We start from the raw sequence: 23,156 nt of genomic DNA, 5'->3' as shown, positions 1-23,156 counted from the left end.
TGTGCGGTGTCACGGCCGTGGCATGCTATTAGGGATCAGCTGATGGCGCACAGTCTAAAGAAGGCAGAGGGAAATGAGCGAGAGCCCAAGGGGAAGATATGCACTGCGCATGCCCATGGATCCCAGGCCCGCAGTGTGACTCAATCAGAAGACACTGCGAGGCGAGATCTCGGGCAGCGCGGCCGCACAGGCGCAGCCAGCCTGACACCAAATTATGTCAGAAGATAGGCAGCGCAAATAGGGCATGCCCAAGGGATAACAGAACAGCGCAGGCTCCGTGACAGCTTAAAACAACGCTGAGGAGGCAGCGCATGGCACCAAGGGGGTAGGAATGATGGCTGTGCTGCGTCACATTACGAAGGAAAGTCCCAGCTCCGGGACGGTATAACGGTATCAGTGAACACATTTTATAAGTGTTAAGTTCTGCGTGTGCAAGGAGCTAAACCAAAAGAGCTACCTTTTCCTTGTGCAGCATTATTGCTGCACAAGATGGCTCTTTCAGTAACAAACGACGGGGGGGGGGGGACAGGTTCCCTTACATTTAGGTTGTTGTGCCAGCGTGGCGGTCGCAGGACACATTGCCGGCTACACAGCTGGGGATCAGCTGACGTTACTGAAACCCAATAACACTGGGTCGTATGTTTTTACTGTGCAGCCTGCACTTCTGAGCCGCAACTGGCGGTGTTGGAGCCCAGGAATAGCAGTTCAGGTGGTAGAAAGATGAACACAGCAGGAGACCTGGATGACACCCAATTACTTAATCAGGCAGAGGAGTGGCAAATTCCTGCGAGATCCAGGCCTGGTTCATTTTCAGGAAAGTAAGCCGGTCAACATTATCGGAGGACAGTCGCATGCAACGGTCTGTTAGTACACCACCTGCGGCACTAAAGACACGTTCCGATAAGACACTAGCCGCAGGGCAAGCCAGCACCTCCAATGCATACTGGCTTAGCTCTGGCCATGTATCCAGCTTAGAGACCCAAAACTTGAACGGGGAAGAGCCGTCTGGGAGTACAGTAAGAGGGCAAGCCATGTAGTCTGTCACCATCTGACGGAACCGTTGCCTCCTGCTGACTGGAGCCGCCGGTGATGGTGTAGACATTTGGGGCGGGCACACAAAAGTGTGCCAGAGTTGTGCCATACTGGGCTTGCCTTGGGCAGAGGCACTGCTTCTGCTCCCTCTTTGGGCAGAGCCTCCCCCACTGCCTCGACGCACTGAGCTGCTTTGTAAAGCACTAGCAGCACTCCTCTCAGTTGGACAGGAGAAGATGATGGAATTCACCAGTGTGTCGTGGTACTCCCGCAATTTACGCTCCCGGGTCAACGCTGGGATGAGGTTTTGGACGTTGTCCCGGTAGCGAGGATCGAGGAGGGTGAAAACCCAATAATCAGGCATGTTGAGAATGTGGTCGATGCGGCGGTCGTTTCTCAGGCACTGCAGCATGAAATCCACCATGTGCTGCAGAGTGCCAACTGGCCCAGAAACGCTGTCCCCTGCTTGAGACATGATCTCTGCCCGCTCGTCATCACCCCACCCTCGCTGTACACACTGACCACTGGACAATTGTGTCGCTCCCTCCTCTGGATGGAGCTCTTCCTCCCCTATTGACTCCTCCTCATCCTCCTCATAAATTGGCCCCTGCGTACCCCTTTGTGAGGAACCACGTGGCGCTGACTCTCCAGAAGCTGATGGAAAAGGTGACTCCTCATCCTCCACCTCTTCCACAACATCATCCCTTAACCCTTGCAAAGTTTGCTGAAGCAGGCAGATAAGGGGGACAGTCATGCTGACTAGTGCATCATCTGCACTTGCCATCCGCATGGAATAATCAAAAGGACGCAAAACCTGGCAGACGTCCTTCATAGTGGCCCACTCTGTGGTTGTGAAGTCTGATCGGCGCTGACTGCGACTTCTTTGCGCCTGATGCAGCTGGTACTCCATAACTGCTTGCTGCTGCTCACACAACCGCTCCAACATATGTAACGTGGAATTCCACCGGGTAGGTAGGTCACATATGATGCGGTGTTCCGGAAGGCGGAATCGGCACTGCAGAGCAGCAATGCGGGATCTGGCCAAGCTGGAACGCCGCAAGTGAGCACACTCTAGGCGGACCTTGTGCAGCAGGGCATCAAGATCCGGATAGTCCCTCAGAAAACTCTGCACAACCAAATTGAGCACATGTGCCAGACATGGGATGTGAGTGAGGTTGCCAAGGGCCAAAGCTGCCACCAGATTTCGGCCATTGTCACACACTACCATGCCTGGCTGGAGATTCGCTGGCAGTAACCACACATCGCTCTCCTGCTTGATGGCATTCCAGAGCTCCTGCGCTGTGTGGCTTCGATTCCCCAATGAAACAAGTTTCAAGACGGCCTGCTGACGTTTGGCCACGGCTGTGCTCATGTCGGTCATAGGTAAACGTTCACGGGTCCATGTGGAGGTGGACTGTGACGGCTCCTGCAGAGTTGATTCTGAGGAACTTGTGTAAGAGGAGGAGTCAATGCGTACAGACTGGATTCCTGCAATCCTTGGAGTGGGCAGGACACGTCCTGCGCCACTCGCACGATCTGTACCTGGCTCAACAACATTAACCCAATGGGCAGTGAGGGAAACGTATCGCCCCTGTCCATGCTGACTGGTCCACGCATCGGTGGTGAGGTGGACCTTGCTACTGACGGCGTTCAGTAGCGCAATCCAGGCCTGGTTCATTTTCAGGAAAGTAAGCCGGTCAACATTATCGGAGGACAGTCGCATGCAACAGTCTGTTAGTACACCACCTGCGGCACTAAAGACACGTTCCGATAAGACACTAGCCGCAGGGCAAGCCAGCACCTCCAATGCATACTGGCTTAGCTCTGGCCATGTATCCAGCTTAGAGACCCAAAACTTGAACGGGGAAGAGCCGTCTGGGAGTACAGTAAGAGGGCAAGCCATGTAGTCTGTCACCATCTGACGGAACCGTTGCCTCCTGCTGACTGGAGCCGCCGGTGATGGTGTAGACATTTGGGGCGGGCACACAAAAGTGTGCCAGAGTTGTGCCATACTGGGCTTGCCTTGGGCAGAGGCACTGCTTCTGCTCCCTCTTTGGGCAGAGCCTCCCCCACTGCCTCGACGCACTGAGCTGCTTTGTAAAGCACTAGCAGCACTCCTCTCAGTTGGACAGGAGAAGATGATGGAATTCACCAGTGTGTCGTGGTACTCCCGCAATTTACGCTCCCGGGTCAACGCTGGGATGAGGTTTTGGACGTTGTCCCGGTAGCGAGGATCGAGGAGGGTGAAAACCCAATAATCAGGCATGTTGAGAATGTGGTCGATGCGGCGGTCGTTTCTCAGGCACTGCAGCATGAAATCCACCATGTGCTGCAGAGTGCCAACTGGCCCAGAAACGCTGTCCCCTGCTTGAGACATGATCTCTGCCCGCTCGTCATCACCCCACCCTCGCTGTACACACTGACCACTGGACAATTGTGTCGCTCCCTCCTCTGGATGGAGCTCTTCCTCCCCTATTGACTCCTCCTCATCCTCCTCATAAATTGGCCCCTGCGTACCCTTTTGTGAGGAACCACGTGGCGCTGACTCTCCAGAAGCTGATGGAAAAGGTGACTCCTCATCCTCCACCTCTTCCACAACATCATCCCTTAACCCTTGCAAAGTTTGCTGAAGCAGGCAGATAAGGGGGACAGTCATGCTGACTAGTGCATCATCTGCACTTGCCATCCGCATGGAATAATCAAAAGGACGCAAAACCTGGCAGACGTCCTTCATAGTGGCCCACTCTGTGGTTGTGAAGTCTGATCGGCGCTGACTGCGACTTCTTTGCGCCTGATGCAGCTGGTACTCCATAACTGCTTGCTGCTGCTCACACAACCGCTCCAACATATGTAACGTGGAATTCCACCGGGTAGGTAGGTCACATATGATGCGGTGTTCCGGAAGGCGGAATCGGCGCTGCAGAGCAGCAATGCGGGATCTGGCCAAGCTGGAACGCCGCAAGTGAGCACACTCTAGGCGGACCTTGTGCAGCAGGGCATCAAGATCCGGATAGTCCCTCAGAAAACTCTGCACAACCAAATTGAGCACATGTGCCAGACATGGGATGTGAGTGAGGTTGCCAAGGGCCAAAGCTGCCACCAGATTTCGGCCATTGTCACACACTACCATGCCTGGCTGGAGATTCGCTGGCAGTAACCACACATCGCTCTCCTGCTTGATGGCATTCCAGAGCTCCTGCGCTGTGTGGCTTCGATTCCCCAATGAAACAAGTTTCAAGACGGCCTGCTGACGTTTGGCCACGGCTGTGCTCATGTCGGTCATAGGTAAACGTTCACGGGTCCATGTGGAGGTGGACTGTGACGGCTCCTGCAGAGTTGATTCTGAGGAACTTGTGTAAGAGGAGGAGTCAATGCGTACAGACTGGATTCCTGCAATCCTTGGAGTGGGCAGGACACGTCCTGCGCCACTCGCACGATCTGTACCTGGCTCAACAACATTAACCCAATGGGCAGTGAGGGAAACGTATCGCCCCTGTCCATGCTGACTGGTCCACGCATCGGTGGTGAGGTGGACCTTGCTACTGACGGCGTTCAGTAGCGCATGTTTTATGTTTCCCTCAACATGCCTGTGCAGGGCAGGGACAGCTTGCCTGCTGAAGTAAAAGCGGCTGGGCACCTTGTACTGTGGGATTGCCAATGCCATCAAGTCACGGAAGCTGTCAGTCTCCACCAGCCTGAACGAGAGCATTTCCAGGGACAACAGTTTGGCAATGCCTGCATTCAGAGCCTGTGCTCGGGGGTGGTTGGCCGAGAATGCCCGCCTTTTCTCCCATGCCTGTACTACCGATGGCTGTAGAGTAGACTGGGAGTGTAAGGATGACTGGGAAGGTGGTGCTGTGGGTGGAATTACACAAGGTCTCTGGACAACAGTGCCAGAGGTTCTTCCATGGCGATCCTGGGAGGAAGCCAAACCAGCTGTGCGTGAGCTGGAGGAAGAGGCAACACGAGCTGAAGAGGTGGTAGCTGCCGCTGTTGGTTGGCCTACATCTTCAGTCTGTTTCTGTAACTCCACCGCGTGCCTGGTCCGCACATGTTTCCACATATTTGTGGTATTGAGGTTGCTGACATTTTTCCCTCTTTTTACTTTCTGATGACACAGCTTGCATTTGACAAAACAAATGTCATCTGCAACTGTGTCAAAAAAGGACCAGGCACTGCAAGTCTTGGGAGCGCCCTTTTTGGCTTTGGAAAGAGACAGGCTCCTAACAGGTGCCAAAGTGGAGGCTACAGGCTCCGCAGTCTTCCCCCTCCCTCTCCCTCTTTGGCCCGTAAGGGGAATCTCTTCCTCAGAGCTGCTCCCACCACCTTCCTGTTCCTCACGCCACGATGGGTCAACGACCTCATCATCTCCACTACCCTCTGCCACCAACTGCTCCTCCTGGGTAGTCTCGGCAGCACAGTACGCACCAGAAAGCGGCACCTGAGTTTCATCATCAGATGCGTACTGCGCTGTGGTCACCGGAGGCACTGGCCCACCCGCCTCTTCAGAGTCAGAGAGACAAAGCTGTTGGGCATCACTGCACACTGCCTCTTCTTCCATTTCTCCAATGCTGCTTGGCTGGCCCCCTGTTTCCAAGCCAAGAGATTCAGAGAACAGAAGTAGAGACGGCTCCTGTCCTGGGCTCTCTGACTGCCTGGCCAATTTGGCAGGTGGTGAAGAGACAGATGGCTGCTCTCCAGTGGTCTGTGCCTGAGAGGATGTGGCACTAACTGAAGTCGACGCCGAGGCGTTAGCTGCCATCCACCCGACAACGGCTTCAATTTGGTCTTCACGCAGCAGCGGTGCACGGCGCTCTCCGACAAAGCTGCGCATGAAGGACTGTTCCCTGCTGAAACTGAGTGACGACGAGTCACCGGCGCCCGCAGCAGGCACAGAATCACCACGTCCTCTCCCTGCTCCTCTCCCTGCTCCGCGCCCACGCCCACGTGCCTTACTCCCTGCCCTCTTCATCTTGGTTGACAGATAAAGATAAGCAGAAAAGTACTAAGGCTTTAGTGTGCTTATTCCTGAAATGCTCCTCCTAACAGGTGTAAGAAACACTAATGTTGTAAAGTGTGGACTAAACTTTATTATTTTTCAAATGTGGCCTACACAAGTGTTAAGTTGTGTTTGGTGAACTTTACTTTTTTTTTTTTTGCAGATCGGGCTACAGAGCTAGTTTAAATCACACGGAGACCGTGCAGACAGCCGTAAACGGCGCTGCAAGGCCCAAAAAACCTCCTCTAGGTTATCCTATTTAGAGTTTTTCCATTATTTAGCTGGAGACGGGTGGAAAGACACTAATAGGGAATTTTTTTTTTAAATTTTAAACAGGCTGGACTATTTGAAAAAAAGGATTTTTTTTTTCAAGGTATGAGGCAGTAACGCACCCTGAGCTGAATCGAACCGGCTATGTCTGCACACAGACTACAGGGCGAGCTGCGCTCACACAGAGACCGTGCAGACAGCCGTAAACGGCGCTGCAAGGCCCAATAAACACCCTCTAGGTTATCCTATGTAGTGTTTTTCCACAATTTAGCTGGAGACGGGTGGAAAAACACTAATAGGAATTTTTTTTTTTAAATTTTAAACTGGCTGCACTATTTGAAAAAAACGAAATTTTTTTTCAAGGTATGAGGCAGTAACGCACCCTGAGCTGAATCCAACCGGCTATGGCTGCACACAGACTACAGGGCGAGCTGCGCTCACACAGAGACCGTGCAGACAGCCGTAAACGGCGCTGCAAGGCCCAAAAAAAACCCTCTAGGTTAGCCTATGTAGTGTTTTTCCACAATTTAGCTGGAGACGGGTGGAAAAACACTAATAGGAATTTTTTTTTTTAAATTTTAAACAGGCTGCACTATTTGAAAAAAAGGAAAATTTTTCTCAAGGTATGAGGCAGTAACGAACCCTGAGCTGAATCCAACCGACTATGGCTGCACACAGACTACAGGGCGAGCTGGGCTCACACGGAGACCGTGCAGACAGCCGTAAACGGCGCTGCAAGGCCCAAAAAAACCCCTCTAGGTTATCCTATGTAGTGTTTTTCCACAATTTAGCTGGAGACGGGTGGAAAAACACTAATAGGAAATTTGAGAAAAAATGTGCAGCAGGCTGCACTATGAGCAAAAAAGGACAATGGATAGAACTGTGTGAGGCAGTGTGAACCCCCCCTGAGCTGAATACAACCGGGTATATGGCTGCACACAGACTACAGAGTGAGCTGCACACACACACACACAGAGACCTTGCAGAACGCTGTTAAAACAGCGCTGCAAGGCAAGAGCAAGGTGAACAGTGAAGAACACACAGCGTTTTGCTAAATTAGCCTTTGGAAAGGAAAATAAAGCAATTAGCTATCTCAACTGGCCCTCAGTTAGAACACAGCGTCCTGTCCCTAACTGAAATCACAGCAGAGTGAGCGCAAAATGGCGGCAGCATTTTTTATAGTGCAGAGTGACATCATTTCAGCAGCCAATCACAGCATTGCCAGTACTTGCATGCCCACCATGCTAAACAGGATGTGCCCACACTTCCAATCATTCCTCATTGGCTGCTGCGTTCAGTTTGAATTCTGGGAACTTCCGATTCCGGTATCCGATACCCGGGAAGTATCGGAATTTGGTATCGGAATTCCGATACCGCAAATATCGGCCGATACCCGATACTTGCGGTATCGGAATGCTCAACACTATTCACCGTATTTGTCCTGCCACATAGAGGAAAAGACCCTAATTCCAGTTATGTATCTCTTACTGGGCTGCTTACTGTATTTGACAAAACCACTTTATCTGCATCAGATCCAGCAGTTCTCTGCATGCTGAGCTCTGTTTAATCCCATCCACAACAATGATTGGCAGCTTTCTGTGTATACGGTGCATAGGCAGAAAGCTACTAATGCTGGGGTTGACTATACAGAGCTCATGAATACGGAGGACTACATGGCAGTAGTTTTACTAGTCCTCTAGCGATAATCTCCTGGTCAAATAGTGATTTTATCAAAACTACAGCAAGCGGCCCACCAACAGCCGGATCGCTGTAATCAGGGTCTATGTCTCTACATTATAAAGCTCATAGATTAAGTGGCAATATACTGGTGACAAATTATCTTAAGTACATTAGCATATAATAGATGTTACAGGAATACCTAACTGGACTTGGACATGAAGCCACCTAGTAATTATCTAGCTATGGATACGGAGCGAAGGATACACAACACAAAATAACATGAGACTTAAAAGTTGCATGGATATGGCATTTGCATAAAAAGGAAAATACATAAACAGGTGGGATATTCGCCGCTAAAGGGTCAAATAATTCTTCCATTTCTGCAGGATCCTTTTCCCCCGGCAACATCTAACACAGTTGGGAGCCCTGAGGAAATTGTCATTTTTGACTAAAGGTACCGTTACACTAAACGACTTACCAACGATCACGACCAGCGATACGACCTGGCCGTGATCGTTGGTAAATCGTTGTGTGGTCGCTGGGGAGCTGTCACACAGACAGCTCTCTCCAGCGACCAACGATCAGGGGAACGACTTCGGCATCGTTGAAACTGTCTTCAACGATGCCGAAGTCCCCGGGTAACCAGGGTAAATATCGGGTTACTAAGTGCAGGGCTGCGCTTAGTAACCCGATATTTATCCTGGTTACCATTGTAAAAGTTAAAAAAAAAAAAAAACAGTACATACTCACATTCCGATGTCTGTCACGTCACCCCGCCGTCAGCTTCCCGCACTGACTGTGTCAGCGTCGGCCGTAAAGCAGAGCACAGCGGTGACATCAGGTCCTGACATCATTCCCAAAAAAAGGTCCTGATCATTCCCAGCGACCAACGATCTCCCAGCAGGGGCCTGATCGTTGGTCGCTGTCACGCATAACGATTTCGTTAACGATATCGTTGCTACGTCACAAAAAGCGTGACGTTGCAACGATATCGTTAACGAAATTGTTATGTGTGAAGGTAACTTTACTTTGCCTTTCTGCATGTGGGCAGCTTTAGGCTGACCTTCATATCTCTTTCTTTCTTTCTTTCTTTCTTTCTTTCTTTCTTTCTTTCTTTCTTTCTTTCTTTCTTTCTTTCTTTCTCCTTCTTTCTTTCTTTCTTTCTTTCTTTCCTCACATCACCTTCATTCCTTCTGTGTTTCTTTCCATCACTTTCTTTCCTTCCTTCCTTCCTTCCTTCCACCACTTTATTTCCTTCTTTCTTTCTTTCCTTCCTTCCGTCACTTTTTTCCTTCTCTCTTTCCTTCCATAACTTTCTTTCCTTCATGCATTCTCTTTCTTTCTGTCTGTCTGTCTTTCTTTCTTTCTCTTTCTTTCTTTCCTTCCTTCGCAGTCCCCTGCTTCTTTTATTCATCGTTACAGAAGGCTTATCAATAATTGCTGTAAGTCAGAGGATTTTAGATTTCCCTCAGGTGTTTTGTCGTCTATCATATACCTGGTAGAGTTTGATGTAAGGTTTCCATGCGTGACCGCACAGGGGACTGTCTGCAGCGCAAACACGTCCATAATTGCCATTGTTAGCCCCAGAGGGATCTCATTTAAATTTAATGTGAACACTGATATAGAAACAAATAAAAGGACTTTTTTTTTTTCAACTAATTCTTGACACCGCCCAAGGCAAACTCTGACACACAAGCTGAGCTTGGCACTTGGCACACGAGCATTTTTACTTACTATTTAGAAATGACAGTATTCAAATTTCATATTTGGTAGTAGAAAACATCACAGCCTTGATAACAAAAGCTTCAATTCTGGGATCTCGCCTATCTGGCCAACATGCCCTGTGACATACATCACTCCATATACAAGCTATATACAGCACATTGGGAAATGTAGTAGTCCTTTCTATATGTAATATACTATGTGGGCAAAAGTATTAGGACTCCTACAGGAGCTTATAGGACTTCCCATTCTAAGTCCAAGAGGAATTTTCTCTTACTCATCCATAAGAGCTCTTGTGTAGTCAGACATTGATGATGGGTAAGAGGGTTGGGCTCAATGTTTCTATTCTAGTTCATCCCAAACGTGTTTGATGGGGCGGAGGTCAGGACTCTGTGTAGACAGTCAAGTTCTTCTACCCCAAACTCACCCAACCATGTCCTTTTGGACCTTGCTTTGTTCAATGGGATATAGTCATGCTGCAACCGAAACGGACTTTCCCCAAACTTAGAAGCATAAAATTATCCAAAAGGTCCTGGAATGCAATATAGTTTCCCTTCACTGGAACTGGAACTGGAATTGTTTAGACCATACCAAGAAAAACACCATATCATTATTCCTCCTCCTCCAAAGTGTACAGTACGCATAATGCCGTCAGACAGTTGGCGCTCTCCTAGCATTCACCAAACCTAGACTCATCTATCAGACTAGTAGAGAAGCACAATTCATCATACCACAGAATGTATTTGTACTGCTCCAGAGTCCAGCGCCAGCGTGCCTTACATTATGCCATCTGACACTTGGCATTGTGCTTGGTGATGCAAGGCCTGAATGCAGCTGCTCGGCCATGGAGACCCATGCCATAAGGCTCCCTAGCAAAATTTTTGTGCTGATATTAATAACAAAGTAGGTTTGGAAATTTGCGTTTATTCAGTAAAGAAGACATTAGTATGTGCTTCATCTCTCGGTGAACCCGCTCTGCACCTACACAAGCTGCTGTGGATGCTAAGCATTATAATAAATTGACTTGATGCAATGGTGGTATCTTATTAAAGTACCATGTTTTTGTCAGTGAGCTCTTCATAAAGACATTTTTCACAAATGTTAGTAAAGACAGACTGCGTTGCTATGAGCTGGATTTTATACACTTTTGGTAATGGGAATGAATGAAAATCCTGAATTCAATCCAATACTTTCACACATACAGTGTAGCACAATTGCTTTAGTCTACAAATAACATAAAACACCACATTTCCCCATCTACATAATGTACGCTGCCACTGTGCCAGAAGCCTCATCAAGCATGAGGTGTGAACTGCAGCTACTTTTTCTGTAACCCTTCTACATACTTCTTTGCATATTTTAAAATAATTAATTCACATTTGGTTCCAGGGACAAATGCGTATCTAAAATGAAAAAATACTTGTTTCTAGTATAACATGAATAGGGATAGGCTTACTGCAGTATATTATTATTATTTATTGTTATAGTGCCATTTATTCCATGGCGCTTTACATGTGAGGAGGGGTATACATAATAAAAGAACAAGTACAATAATCTTAATCAATACAAGTCACGACTGGTATAGGAGGAGAGAGAACCCTGCCTGCGAGGGCTCACAATCTACAAGTATATCTTTTTTTGGTTCCTAGAATTCAAGAAAAACGTGTAACCCCCCCAAAAAAAGTAGATTTACAAAGGTGCCTTCTTAAAATATAATGCACCACATTTATAAGGATGCAAAAAAATTCATATTAAATTTGGGGTTGTCTACATTTCAGGAATTGTAATGAACTTGTAGATTGTGAGCCCTCACGGGCAGGGTCCTCTCTCCTCCTGTACCAGTTGTGACTTGTATTTTTCAAGATTATTGTACTTGTTTTATTATGTATACCCCTCCTCACATGTAAAGCGCCATGGAATAAATGGCGCTATAATAATAAATAATAATAATAATAATAATAATAATAACATCAGCGTTGGTGTAGATTTGTGCCAAAAAATGCACCATTTCCAAGTAATTTGTCAAAAATAAGTAGGCAAGGCCCTTCCAGAGTACCATATCCACTTTCCCTAATTTTGAGAAATCCTTTTTTTTATCAAAAGCACCATAAAATCCACTCAAAGCTTAAATCATTTTTTTCACATGAAAGGTGGTAGAAAAGATAGCCTCTGTCCACAACTGCATTAGAAGATCCTCCATTGTAGAGTAGGGCAAAATCTACATGTTGTCATCATTTATCATTTTATATACATGTTATGTGCTACCAGATAAAATGGTGCATCATGCTGTACTAACTTGTCCAGTAAAATGCCTGGAACCGCGATGGAAACCAGACTGACCCCAAATTCAATACCTCTGGTGTTTGTTACAGTATGTGAACTTTTTATTATTTTATTATTTATTATTATATGGATTTACTTTTGCATTTTTGTTCAGTAATTATACGCAGGGTGGTGATCACACAAAGATCGTATGTATACAGGATTGTTAAAATCGTTGCCAGTATGAACATGTCCATCAACTGATGACTGGTAAATTGCTTGTTTTCATTTTTATTTTGATCTTTCATACAAAACCCCTCATAACTATTGAAACATATAAATGTAAGTTAAAGGCAACATATTTCCCCGTAGAAAAGAACCCTGAGTTTCTTTACTACATTAGATCAGATTAGTTAAAAATTCAGGTCTTTGTTCATGAATTCAAATATTCTCATAAAATAAATACAAAGGTTAAGTAAACATGGGAAATGGCCCATTGACAAGAATCTATTTTCAAGAGGTTTAGTTCACAAGCTGATACAAGCTATGGCAATTCTTCCTTTTGCTTTTACTTACAAAAAAAAAGTTCTACTAGATTGGCTGCTGGGTAATTCATTATTAATTTAATCTATAGTTATGCACTTTGTCTTTACATTGACGATGTTTTTAGGGATTTTTCCAGGACTTATGTTTTGTTGACCTATATTATTACTGTTATTCAGTATTCATTAATGTATTCTATAAGTGGCAAAACCATAAAACAATCCTGCCAATTCTTCTCAAAAGCGGCACTCAGCCGAAGAGCGGCGAGACCTTAATAGCCGCGGTTATAACAACCACGATCGCAGAGTGTTCGACCAGAAATGGGCCTGTGGATGAGGATGACCCACTCAGACCACCACTATTTTTCACTGGAGTTGTGTCCAAGGGCGCCCCTCCAGTTGAAAGCTATTACGGAGCAGAGAGCCACCGTCTCCCTACATCACAATTACTTTACAGCTATGAGACTGTTAGTATTGTAGGGTACATAGGGGTCACATACAGAAGGCGCCAATATTAATGAAAAAGGGCAAGAATTAAGGGATATTATTACTATATGAGGGGCTCATGGAGGACTTTTTTTCATATGTGGAGCCACATATTACTATTATATTGGGTCACAAAGAGGGATATTACACCTGTATTGGACCATAATCGGCGGACAATGTTATAGAATGGGTGCAACAGTGGGGGCAGTTTTACTGTATCTGTAGCGTTAGTACTGTGATTTTTACTAATAATCATTATGGTGGTGTTATTCTCTCAATATGTGGTGGTAATATGGGGTCTGGTAATAGTGTATTTGTCCCTTGTATGTGTTATTATTGGTACACTTTCTTGTTGAATTTTGTTCAGTGATTTTATTGTGTGAATTATTATTCGGTAACTACATGACTGTATAATTTAAAATACTATCTTATTGCAATGGTTTTTATATATTGTATTTTTTTTTTTTTTTAGAAATGGCCCAGGACAAAACGTTTTCCTAGTTGTCATATATTTCTAGTTTCGCCACTGTTTATATCCATGCAGGGGTGGAAAAATCTTGGTTGATGCCCAAGCCAAAGGTTTCTACAAATATCCTCCATTACTAAAGTTTAATAAGGCTGTTGCCATTATACTGTATACCCTAAGAATAAGTCGACGACAATATTGTATGCACTGAGAACCCCATTAACAATCATAAGTGGGGTCAAATAAAATATTAACCACTCTGTGTCCATCTGACTGTAGACAATAATCTATGGCTAATCCCCCAGCGCCATTGCCCCGTCAGCAGCCACATAACGCTCTTTAGGTAATAAGGACTTTTTGACTTTCCAGATAATTATAAAAATATAATAATTTTACAATTAGTGTAATAATACTCTCTATAAATCTTACAATGTACAAAGTGAAAAAGTAAACAAAGATGGAAAGAAAGAGGAAACAAAAGCAATAATGAAAAGAGGAAGAAAGAGAAAGGAAGAAGGAAAGAAAGTAATAATGAAAAAGAGGTAGAAAGAAGGAAGGAAAGAGATATAATAAAAAATGGAAAATAAAAAATTAATTTCTGATGAAAAGTTTAGAAGCGCACAAAGAACAAATGCCTCAGGTCTTGTCTGAGCTCTTAGATTTGACCTTGCATTTACCAGGAAATGTAGATATGGTGCTCGACCTGCCTAGGACTCCTGCTTGTTTATAGCAAGCTGTATGTGCCTAGTGTGCCTACAGACACTCGCTTGCAGAATAGTTGACATTTTGATTATAATCAAATGTATTTTAAAACTATTTCAATAGCTCGGCCACATATACATATTATTATAATACATTGTTTGCTCAATTCTTAGGCCAGTGAGTATTTTCATCATATCATCATTTTTATGCAGATTTTCCAACTGCAAGCAGTAGAAACCTTTTGGTGAAGTAAATCAGGTGATGTGTGTTTGTGTAATGCGAGTGGATGTGGCCTAAGGATACAACGTCCTTTATCATGGTGTGCAGAATTATTAGGCAGCTTGTTTTTCTCAGGCAGAATGGGCCATAAAAGAAATTTAACTGACTCCGAATAGTAAAAAATGTTAAAAGTCTTATAGAGGGAAACTGCACTCTTGAAATTGCTTAGATATTGGGGCGTGATCATAGAATCGTCAAATGTTTTGTTGCAAATAGTCAAGAGGGTCGCAAAAAATGTGTAGAGACCAAAAAGATGCACATTAACATTAACTGCAAAAGATTTGAAAAGAATCAAATGTGAAGAGGCCAGGAACCCATTATCCTCCAGGGCTGTCATATTCCAGAGCTGCAACCTTCCTGGAGAGCCCAGAAGAACAAGGGGTTCAGTACTCAGAGACATCACCAAGGCAAGGGAGGCTGAAACCCGACCACCAAATAATATCTGAAGACAGATTTCTCAAAGGTTTTATGTGCTGATTTGACTCTTGATGGACTACATGGATGGGTCCATGACTGGATCAGTTGCAGGCACAGATTTCCACCTCCATATTCTCACTGCTATTCTACCATGTTCAGAAATCCAATTTTGTGCAATTACAGTATTTACAGAATGAAGCAATGGAAACCGACTGCTGGGAAAATCTTGTTCCTATTCTTGAAAAATTAGTCCATACAATATAATTCCAGAGATTGTAAAAAAATGTAACTGGTATTAATGTCCATTTACAATAGCCCATTGGTTACTTGTTTGCTGATCTGTGGTCATTTAATAGCCTGCTTACACAGGCAGACCCAACGTCAGATGCACTTGGAATGAGCTGTAATAGATTGTTCAGTGAGCACAGCCTGCCATTTTCTCAGCATCAACAGTCCTGTTTACAGAAGACATTTGTGCAGTCCAAAAGATAATTTCACCCAACCTCCAGTCATTTTGCTAGTTTGTTTGGTAATTGGCAGCCTGTTTAGACTGCATGATTATTGTGAAACAAGAGTTCCTAGGAATGCTCATTCATGATAACTGTTCAATATAATTGAACATTTACTCATTTGTCCTGGCTAAGGTGATTGCCGACTCTTGATTCCTTCCCGTAGAGCCAGTTCCCTTTTGTGCAAGTCAACAATGCATTACTGGTGTTACCCAGCAACTACCTTTGACATCATCACTCAAGGCCTTTTAAGGCTGAATCAGACATTTTTGCTGGCCGTTAAAGGGGTATTTGCATCTCAAAGATCCTATCCCAATATGTAGTAGGTATAATAATAATTTTAGCAAATACCTCCTTTTAGAAATGTAGAATAGTTTTTTTTTATTTGCTATATCACTTTCCTCATGTGCAGGCACTGCAGGACCTTTGTCTTTGTCCATCTTAAATGTTTCCCAGTCGTACCTAGCAGTAGTCAATATCTTTGCCTTCTTTGTCTTTGTAAACAACACTGCCTGCGTACCTGCATGGCTTCTCATCCCCCATCATGCAGGGAGACGGACATACTCATCACCACTTATCATGCTGTAAGCTCCTTGTCCTCTGCTTGCTGAGCATGTTTCCTGGCAGCATGCTTAGGGCGCACACAATGGCACTTCCTTGTCTTTAGACAGTGCTTGGGCTCCTAATGTGTCAATTGCTGGGAGGCACTTAGTATTTAAGGCACCTCCATCTGTTGGGAGGCTCCTGAGCAACATTCTCCTTTAGTGTTGATGCAACTGCTACATTGCTAGGTCATGTCCTGTTTCTGTCTCTGAACTCTGAACCTGCTTCCCTGGCCCTGTATGGTCCAGGCCTGAACTCTGAACCAGTACCTGTATTGGATTGTCTGAACCTGATTCCCTTTGTCTGTATGCCCAGACCTGTACCCTAAATCTGTACCTGTGTCTGGTCTAGTCTGAATTAAGACTTTCCTAGAACCTATTTGTATCCAATTCTGGATATTTCCCTAAAGTTGCAGTGTCTGAACCAGTACCTATCTCTAAACCTACAGTGTCTCAACCAGTATCTATCTCTAGTCCTGCGGTGGCTGAACTAGTACCTATCTCTAAACATGAGTTTATGGACCAGTACCTGTCTGCTGTGCAACTGTCACGGGGCTACCGCGACAGAGAGGTTCCAGAGAACCGCAGTGCTCTGGGCCTCATTCACACACGAACAGAAGCTCTTCTCCTGAATTCTGACTTGGCTGTCTTGTGCCAGCAGGGCAGGAGTTAAACTTTGTTGCTGAGAGCTTGGTCTCTCAGCTGAATTGGTTTTTGTAATCTCCTCTCCTATATAGACTCAGCTTTGACTACAACTGTTGTCAGTGATCAGTTCTGCTGCCTGGCTTGAAGTGGAAGGAGTGTGGTGTTTGGAGCTTGGAGGTTTATCTACAGAGATTGTTGTCTGCTGTTTTGGTTGCATGTTAAACCTGTTTTCCTTCCTAGTTTCCCCCCCGCCCCCCTCTTCCCTTCTCTGTGTTTCCTCTGTGGCTGTGTGAGCATTTGGTGAGTTTGAGATTTTAGTTACCTTATCTGCATACCCTGTTTACTTGTTATATTAATACACTGGTGCAGTCCTCCTCCCTGGGGGGGAGAGGGGCCACTGATAGGGCCTGCACAGGAGACAGGGATACTCTGGTGGCTCAGGCCTCCTAACCATTATAGGTACCCCTGAGATAAGGGAAAGCCAGGGCCCCTTTATAGTGACAGAGACAGGTGCGGGTCCCAGTACGCCGTCCTGCCCCTTTATCGTCATAAACGGCGTGACAGCAACATTAGTGATCTGTGTGTACACTTACTACTTCATTGTAAGTACCTTGTATGAATCTGGTCCTGTCTGTGTGTACCTGTCCTTGTATTTGTTCTGTGTGCACCTGACCCTGACTGTTCTATGTGAATCTGTTCTTGTCTGTCCTGAGGGAATTTGAGGTTGCTTGCCTGTCTGCATCTGTGGTTCCTTGTCTGATCGGATCAGTGGTTCCCTGCTTGTCCACATCTGTGGTTCTTTGCCTGTACGTATCTGCAGTTACCTACCTGCATCTGCGGTTCCGTGCCTGTCCGCACCCGCAGATTCCTGCCTATCCGCACCTGCAGATTCCTGCCTGTCAGCAACTGTCTTCCATACCTGTCCTCACCTTTGGTTCTGTATCTGTCCACACCTGAGGTTCCGTACCTGTCCACTCCTGCGGTTCCCTGCCTGACTGCACCTGCGGTTCCCTGCCTGTCCGCACCTGTGGTTCCCAGTCTGTTGGCACCTGCAGACTGGAACCTTTTCTGCAAATGACATAGTTCTTCCTGAAGCTGTTCCTGTCCATTCACTTTGAACTGGGTCCTACCTGTGTCTGTGTATCAGCACCTGCCTGCATGTATCTCAACCTTGTCTGCCAGCACATGCCTGCCAGTTTATCAGCCATGAACACCTGCACACCTGCCAATATATCAGCCGTACCGCTAGCATCTGCCTGCCTGCATACCAGCCATGACTGCCTGTACCTGCCTATACATCATCTGTACCCACCAGCACCCGTCTGTATACCAGCCGTGGTTGCCAGAATCCGAGCACTGTCCTGGAGTAGCACCTGGAGTGCATCCGGAGCCAAGTCTAACCCCACCACTAGGGGCTCTAGCAAAGAGTCAGGTGTTCACTTAGCCATGCCCCTCCAGGCTCTCCTTGTTCCACAGCGAACCACGTGCACATCCAGTGCCCGTAACAGTCTTGAGTAGCAGTCCCATTTTTGAGATTTCCATCTTGACACTCCATAATAAGTCCATCTATTCCATCTATTCTTGTTGTTAGCAATGTTGTATCGTCTGCATATTTAAGATTGTTGATGATTCGTCCAGCAATTTTGATTCCTTCTTATTTCTTCTTTTTTCTTTCTTTGTCCTTCTTTTCATGATATGCTTTACTTAAATAAAACCACAAGGGTATGGTCACACGTTTTTGCAGCATTTTTTCTGTTTGTGTTTTTGTGTCTAAAAAACAATGCTTATTCCTGTACTAGCAATGAAATGAGATTTCTAAAATCTCATTCACATATTGTGTTTTTTTTAGCTGCTTAGCTTTTTTTAAAATCCGCATTCTTTCATAAGTTTTGTAGTGTTTTTCATCTACTCAAATGCATAAAAAAAATGCAAGGAAAAAAACATGAAAAACACTGAAAAAGCAAATGTATTTCATGCAAAGTTTTTCCTGCCTCTGGTTTCGGGCGCAGCAAAAATGTTGAATGTGAGCTAAAAATCTCTTCTTCCCTCCCTTCTGTTAGTATTAACCCCATTCTGACCTCGGACGGGATAGTACGTCCGAGGTCAGATCCCCTGCTTTGATGCAGGGCTCCGCGGTGAGCCCAATCTATCAATTAAAAAAAAGCATTAACCTGATCACTAAACGGCGTAGCGAGAAAAAAATGCAAAACACCAGAATTACATTTTTTTGGTCGACGCGACATTGCATTAAAATGCAATAACGGGCGATCAAAAGAACGTATCAGCACCAAAATGCTATCATTAAAAACGTAATCTCGGCACGCAAAAAATAAGCCTTCAACCCCAGATCATAAAAAATGGAGACGCTATGGGTATCGGAAAATGGCGCAATTTGTTTTTTTTTTAGCAAAGTTTGGAATTTTTTTTCACTACTTAGGTAAAAAATAACCTAGTCATGTTAGGTGTCTATGGACTCATACTGACCTGGAGAATCATAATGGCAGGTCAGTTTTAGCATTTAGTGAACCTAGCAAAAAAGCCAAACAAAAAACAAGTGTGGGATTGCACTTTTTTTGCAATTTCACCGCACTTGGAATTTTTTTCCCGTTTTCTAGTACACGACATGTTAAAACCAATGATGTCGTTCAAAAGTACAACTTGTCCCGCAAATAATAAGCCCTCACATGGCCAAATTGACGGAAAAATAAAAAAGTTATGGCTATGGGAAGGTGGGGAGTGAAAAACGAACACGGAAAAACGAAAAATCCCAAGGTCATGAAGGGGTTAATGATGTTGTTTTGCATTGTTTTGTATTGCATTATAAAAACTTCAATAAAAATTCAGATTGAAAAAAAAAATCTCTTCAAAGCTCCTTTAAAATCCAGAATGACATGTCTGAGGTTTAACCTGATTTTTGAATTCCAAGTAAGAGGGACTGAGTCCAAAATCCCTGCCTCCTGTGAATGACTAGACTGGTCAAGCTACAATGCTAGCCAGTGGCTGCAAAGTCACTTCTATGGCACACCTCCCATCCTTCACAGTGTCTGATGACAGGCTCAAGAGCCTGGTAACCTGAGCCTTTGTGAAGACTCCTCCTTTTGCAGCAGCTGATGATCACACATGCCTTGTGCCTTTCCCTGGTGCACGGCACAAACACTTATGTATAGAGACAAAACAGAAGAGCAGAGGAAACCTGTCCACAGCTCATCACCAGAGTTAGCTCCTGTCCTTCTCAGGCTTCCTCTGCATAGATACATCGCAGGCGAGAGGTCCAGAACAACTGTGCTGTCATAGCATAGACCCGGACACTTGATTAAGGGTGCAACCGGTTGGATAATGGCATTTACCTGATGGCTGCAGAGTGCTAACATCTAAGACTCAAGTCATAATGGATCAATACAACATCTGGGCATTTGGAGACCTTGTTTATTAGTGACGTATTCCTCGTTCCATCGTGGAAGCTACTTTGTGCTGGTGTTGGAATAAGTCATACCTGTTTTTGGACTTGCCATATTATTCTTAGACGCTACTTGTCTCTTCATCTGGATTGTTTAATTCTTTTTGAACTTGAAAACCCTTTGTTTTACGCGGCCGCATTAATTTTTTTATTGAAGTGTTTAATCTGCTGGTGTGGCATTAGTAGTCACAATGGAGAAGGAAAAGAAAAGCCGTAGCTTTCGAAAACTAGGAAAGTTCTTTAAGAGCAAGTCTGCAGACCCTGAAAAAGGAACTGATGAAGTCCAGAAAAGAGAGGAACAGCTAGACCCTGGATATGAAGCCATTGTTAAGGAGTCACCTGCATCTGAGGAGCACACCTCACATGTGGATGCTCACATGGAGACAAAAAGAAAACCATTTGGCAGCTGGAGGCACAAAAAGAAAAATCGTAATTCTTTGGCTAGTTCCCCACCTACATCTCCAGGTTCACCTAATTCTAGTGATAGGTAAGTCCTTGGGCTTGGCGAAGGCATGTTCAGTTCATTCTGTGCACCTGTAACCAGTGTGGGCCTGGAGTGCCAAGGGCCTACCAGTAATGTTGGTTCTGAGTGACCACTGCTCAGCTACATGCAGATATACCTGACCCCGATTCACAAGTTTATCTATGCTTCTATATAATAATAAACTTGGTATTTTGTACAATGATTGATGAGATGCTACCTTTGTCTGTACATAGTAGATCAATTGTATTGTGCCTACCACTGTTTATATAGTGAGAGTGGGGATCACTTCTGCATAGGGGCCTACCGGGGGATTCTCCTGCTCACCTGTGGGCCAGTCTGAGTTTGCCTGTATATACAAGATAATAAAATAATGGTCTCTTGTGGTTTAGATATAGGTAGCTATATAGTGAGTAATGTTTGTAGAAGTTAGTCCAGAAAATATATTTATTATTACAGTTCCATGGAGTTGATTTCTCCAATGTAGTGATGGGTGTAGAAAGAAGTATTGTAATCATATGACATTCCTGGCGACAGCATCATACAATGAGTATGGGAGAATTCCTGATACACTTGAATGATTTTTGGTATTTTACAATCTACAATTGCTGACATGTCCTGGAGCGTTAGTCGAGAAGATAAGACTTTCACAATACGTGAGGATGATTAAATCATGTTTACTGATACATTCGAAAGATTATCGAAGAATGTTATTTTCTTCTCTCCTTATCAGTCACTTACGATTCTGCTGTTTACTTAGATTTAATGGAGTCAAGGAAAACTGTGAGGGCATATAACAATTTCACAAAACAAGGCCTGCCCCTTGCCATTGTGCCTCCTCTGCAAGAGATGGGTGCCATAGTTTAGACTGTTTGGTAAAGGCAGCGACTGCCAAAATGTAAACAGTGGCAGGTTCAATAGAAAAGCTTGGTGAAGCAACGTGTGACCTGACAGTGGTCTGACAGCAACAGGCTTCCAAACCTTTATCTGCCTGTATAACCGCCTGCTGCTCGTTCTTGGCATGCTGGCACATTTCGGAAGTAGTGTTGCTTAGTTAACCTCTATAATTGGCACACCAATGAGTGAGTGTGGAAACACAATAGCCGCCATTCTCAGCCACGTGTTGTGAATATAATCACCGCTTATACAAACTAAACAATGCATGTGCTACAGGGAAATAAAGGCAATGATGGAGTCAGCGTTTTCCTTTATCTACAATTAGAGGTCACATATATAAGGTGTTATCCGAGCAAGCTCTGGTGCTAACCAAGTGTCGTTGACATGCTCAAATAATATATTCGAGTCCCTGCGGCTGTCTATCAGGCAACCCCTGCAGGTGTTGCAACAGTCGATCCGCACTTATTGAACAAACATTTTGCTAGTCAGATGCTTGGCGGCTTATATAGACAGATCGATAGTCACAATCAAGCGTTCCTAAGAACTGTCATTCCCTGATGATTGGCCTGTTTAAATGGACCTTAAGATCAATGCCAATCTTCATTATGTTCATATCATTAAAATAAGCTATTGCCAAAGGAATACCGACATTATCACAGACATTATCATCACTGTCCCCATCAGGGCTCACAATCTAGGTTCCCTATTAGTATGTCTTTGGAATGTGGGAAGAAAGCGGAGAACCTGGAGGAAACCCACACAAACACGGAGAGAACATACAAACTCTTTGCAGATGTTGTCCTTGATGGCATACTAACTGAATGGTCAATTCTCCACTGCTGCCTAAACTAGATATCATTTTCCATGCCTCTACTACTCGAAATACTCATCACTTGTCAATTAGGCCCTGCCATAGCTGCCAATACTGTGTAGATAATATTTCCTTTCTGACATTGGCACTTTAGCTAGGTTGGTGTTATTGTATAGACAGGAACAGCACCATAACTATTGCAGGGGCGGATGTACCATTGGTGCAACCAGTACAGCCGCACAGGGGACCACAAGGTTAAGGAACCCATTTCCACCTCCAAAGCAGGTGAGATTGAGCAATATGATGAACTGCTGGACTGCAATTGTTTTAGCACGGGGTCCTTCTTCTGTCTGTGTCCGGTCCTATATTATTTGATGCGTACGTACTATTACATCCCAAAAAATGGGACAAACATTTGCAAGGACATTATGTTTTAGGAGAACTTGCAGCAGAATTTCTATGTCTGCTTCTAGTGCATATTCCACACTCCTCTCTCCATAGAACTTTACGATCACCACTGCCATCGCCATCTCAGTAATGGGAAAATCTGTACTGACAAACTGCAGATAATACCCTTGAATTATGAGTAGAAGATCAGTCCAGAAAGAGAAAGAAACAGATTTCTTTATCTTTATATTACTTTTGTTTTTATTTTTGTGTCTATTATCAATTTATGAAAAAAATAAATGCAATGGTTACTCTTCCATCCCTTTTACAAGGCCAATAATCAGCAAATTCGAAGCAATGTAAACCTTCCCCCTACTCACCAGAAGAAGGAGCAAAACAGTTATTCAGATGATTGGATTTTTATGTCTGCATGAGTATCATCATCAACATCATCATCAGCGGCAGTACATCGTTTCTTGTAATTTGGTGAAGTGCTGACTATATCGTGTA

The 23,156-nt window shown here is 44.8% G+C and overlaps 1 protein-coding gene across 1 annotated transcript in view; it reads left to right on the top strand.

Moving 5' to 3' along the window:
- Positions 1-19,689: 19,689 nt before the first annotated feature.
- The window catches only part of CRYBG1 (crystallin beta-gamma domain containing 1), a 471,483-nt gene continuing 468,016 nt past the window's right edge, over positions 19,690-23,156 (top strand). Inside the window, exon 1 of the mRNA XM_069726284.1 lies at positions 19,690-20,557. Within this exon, the coding sequence (XP_069582385.1) occupies positions 20,262-20,557 (296 nt within the window). The 5' untranslated portion in view covers positions 19,690-20,261. The remainder of the gene's footprint in view (positions 20,558-23,156) is intronic.

This window comes from Ranitomeya imitator, chromosome 5 (genome assembly GCF_032444005.1).
Source record: "Ranitomeya imitator isolate aRanImi1 chromosome 5, aRanImi1.pri, whole genome shotgun sequence".
NCBI lineage: Eukaryota > Metazoa > Chordata > Amphibia > Anura > Dendrobatidae > Ranitomeya > Ranitomeya imitator.
This window is presented reverse-complemented; position numbering and strand designations above follow the sequence as displayed.